Genomic DNA, 2,268 nt, shown 5'->3' with positions numbered 1-2,268 from the left:
AAAGGCCGGGACCTGATTCGAACCCACATCATAAATTTACATGAAATACATAAACCAGGGTTGCTTGAGTACAACTGCTGTAAATGACAAACATCAGCCGTTTGGCTGATTATTTTGGCCGATGTTTGAAGGGTCATTATATGTTACCAATATTGTTTTTACTTTGTTGATTGCAATGTTTTAAATAATAATCCTCAAGAAGGATGTTTCGGACTTTATCTACCTCTGGAAATAGGCATTTTTTTCTGAAATTTATACAGAGAAATTGATGAGAAACATTAACTATTCGGCCAATTATGTTCAGTACAACACCGGGGAGGAAATGGATCTCACCAAGGGAGAGGATGCCTTTACTTTCGAGGAATGCGGCGAAGATGTCAAGATCCACGTTGACGCACTTGCCCAGTTCTGTGCTCAACTCCCAGTAGCCATCCTGCAACACAAATTTCACAGGGTGTGTGCCTTCACATGTTTTGGTGCTCATATCATTTTGCTGAGGTACCTAATGAAATGACCAATAGGTGTGCGGCAAAAATTGCCGGAGTTAAAAAAAACAAAACAAAACAACATCTTGAACACATTGTCATTTTGTGACTTACCGAAATCTGCATCTGGAAGATTTTTTGCCAATCCAATTTAAATGTAACGTGATCAATGCCACCCACTGACACGTTCTTGCAAAAAAGGCTGCCAAATGTGGTCCTGAAATAAATGATGTCCGGTCATTAATATACAATGTGATGAACATACACACACTACCAAGACCAATGTTGTTGAATTAATGTGCTTACATTTTCAATATATTGAAAATATGTAAACAGCATTACAAACTACAGTGGGCAACTGCTTAAAAACTGTTCACTTCAATTTGCGGTGAGGTTACGAGCCGACATGAGGGACACATTTACAAATTTATGAGTCAAACAATTGTATATTTGCCATCAAATGAGCAGTCTGACATTATAAACTGGTATTTCCTGACTAGATGTTTGAACCAGATCTTTAATCTTGCGCAGTGGTCTTCAATTAGTAGTCCAGTTTTGAGAAATTATTAAGGTGAAATACAAAGGGAGGGCACCCTTCCAGTTTTATTGAGTTTCTGGAAAATAAACCGTCATAAAATGTGTTCAGATCTTCATCTACATTGTAAGAATAAACAAAATCTGCTTAAACTAATGCCACACATTTTTTCCCATTCACTGGAAAGGGAAGAAAAAACAAGTGAATCCTTGGCGTTTCCTGGTTTCGCTTTGTTTGGCAGCAAGAAAGTCAACTCAACATTTCCTGTCGATGCAGTTCATACATGCACAACGATCAGGATGATTTTTTTTGGACCATTCCTCTCTAAAAAAACTTGTTGCAGTTCGGCGAGAATCCTGGGTGGTCTGGTGTGAGTGAATTCATGCCAAAGCATCTCAACCAGGTTGAGGCCAGGACATTGACTGGGCCACTTCAGATTAGAACACTTATTGTTTTCTTCTGAAGCCATTCTGTTGTTGATTTGTTTTTATAGTTTCTGTGCAACTCTTTAAAAAAGGACTCTGTCTGAACAATAAGAGTGTCACAAGATGTGACAAACAGGAGCAGACGCTGATGTTAGCTGTTAGCTTTTATAGATGGTTTTATTTTATCGTTTGCAACATTTGTTTTTAAAAATGATGTATGAAAAAAAAAGTATATATATATATTAGAGACAACAAGCGCGCTGCACAAGTCCACGCAAGTTTGTTTTGCCAGACACGGCAGCGCGAGACACCAAAAACGGATACTTTAAGAGTATATGAATGGAAAGTTTACTTTTAAAAAGTTGCCAGATGGTTCCACTGACAAGACCAAAGTTACCTGTATGTTTTGCAGTCGTAAACTGAGCTATCATCATAGCACGTCGAGTCTGAAATACCACTGAATGGCCAAGCACACAGCTGACGTGAGTACTCCGCCCCCTCGTCTCAGACAGACAGCTATGGATAATTTCAAAGTGAAGAAAATGGATAACACGACGAAGAACAAATTTGCTGAAGCCATAGCTAAATGTATGGCTACTGCATGCAAGCCTGTCAACATTGTCCACAGCTCGACTCAAGCTGAAACTGACGCGATTGTTACTTGTTTGGAACTATTTCGTGTGGAAGGTTACAGTGTTCCGTGGCCATATAAATAAAGCGAGTGGAGCTTCTCTGTGTTCGTCTGAGAGCAACGGTGTGCTGAGGCATCTCCAGAGTTCAGCGGTGCAGTGGTAGCGACCTAGCGAACACACTGAAAATAAAA

The 2,268-nt window shown here is 39.6% G+C and overlaps 1 protein-coding gene across 1 annotated transcript in view; it reads right to left on the bottom strand.

The window, feature by feature from the left end:
- The window catches only part of parp4 (poly (ADP-ribose) polymerase family, member 4), a gene marked incomplete at its 5' end in the record, with an annotated part of 48,773 nt that overhangs the window by 7,876 nt on the left and 38,629 nt on the right, over positions 1 to 2,268 (bottom strand). Inside the window, 2 exons of the mRNA XM_019860050.1 lie at positions 334 to 433; positions 600 to 702. Of these exons, the coding sequence (XP_019715609.1) occupies positions 334 to 433; positions 600 to 702 (203 nt within the window). The remainder of the gene's footprint in view (positions 1 to 333; positions 434 to 599; positions 703 to 2,268) is intronic.

This window comes from Hippocampus comes, unplaced genomic scaffold (assembly GCF_001891065.2).
Source record: "Hippocampus comes isolate QL1 unplaced genomic scaffold, H_comes_QL1_v1.1 scaffold34, whole genome shotgun sequence".
Lineage (NCBI taxonomy): Eukaryota > Metazoa > Chordata > Actinopteri > Syngnathiformes > Syngnathidae > Hippocampus > Hippocampus comes.
The sequence above is the reverse complement of the archived record's forward strand: the minus strand, read 5'-3'. Positions and strand labels throughout refer to the sequence as shown.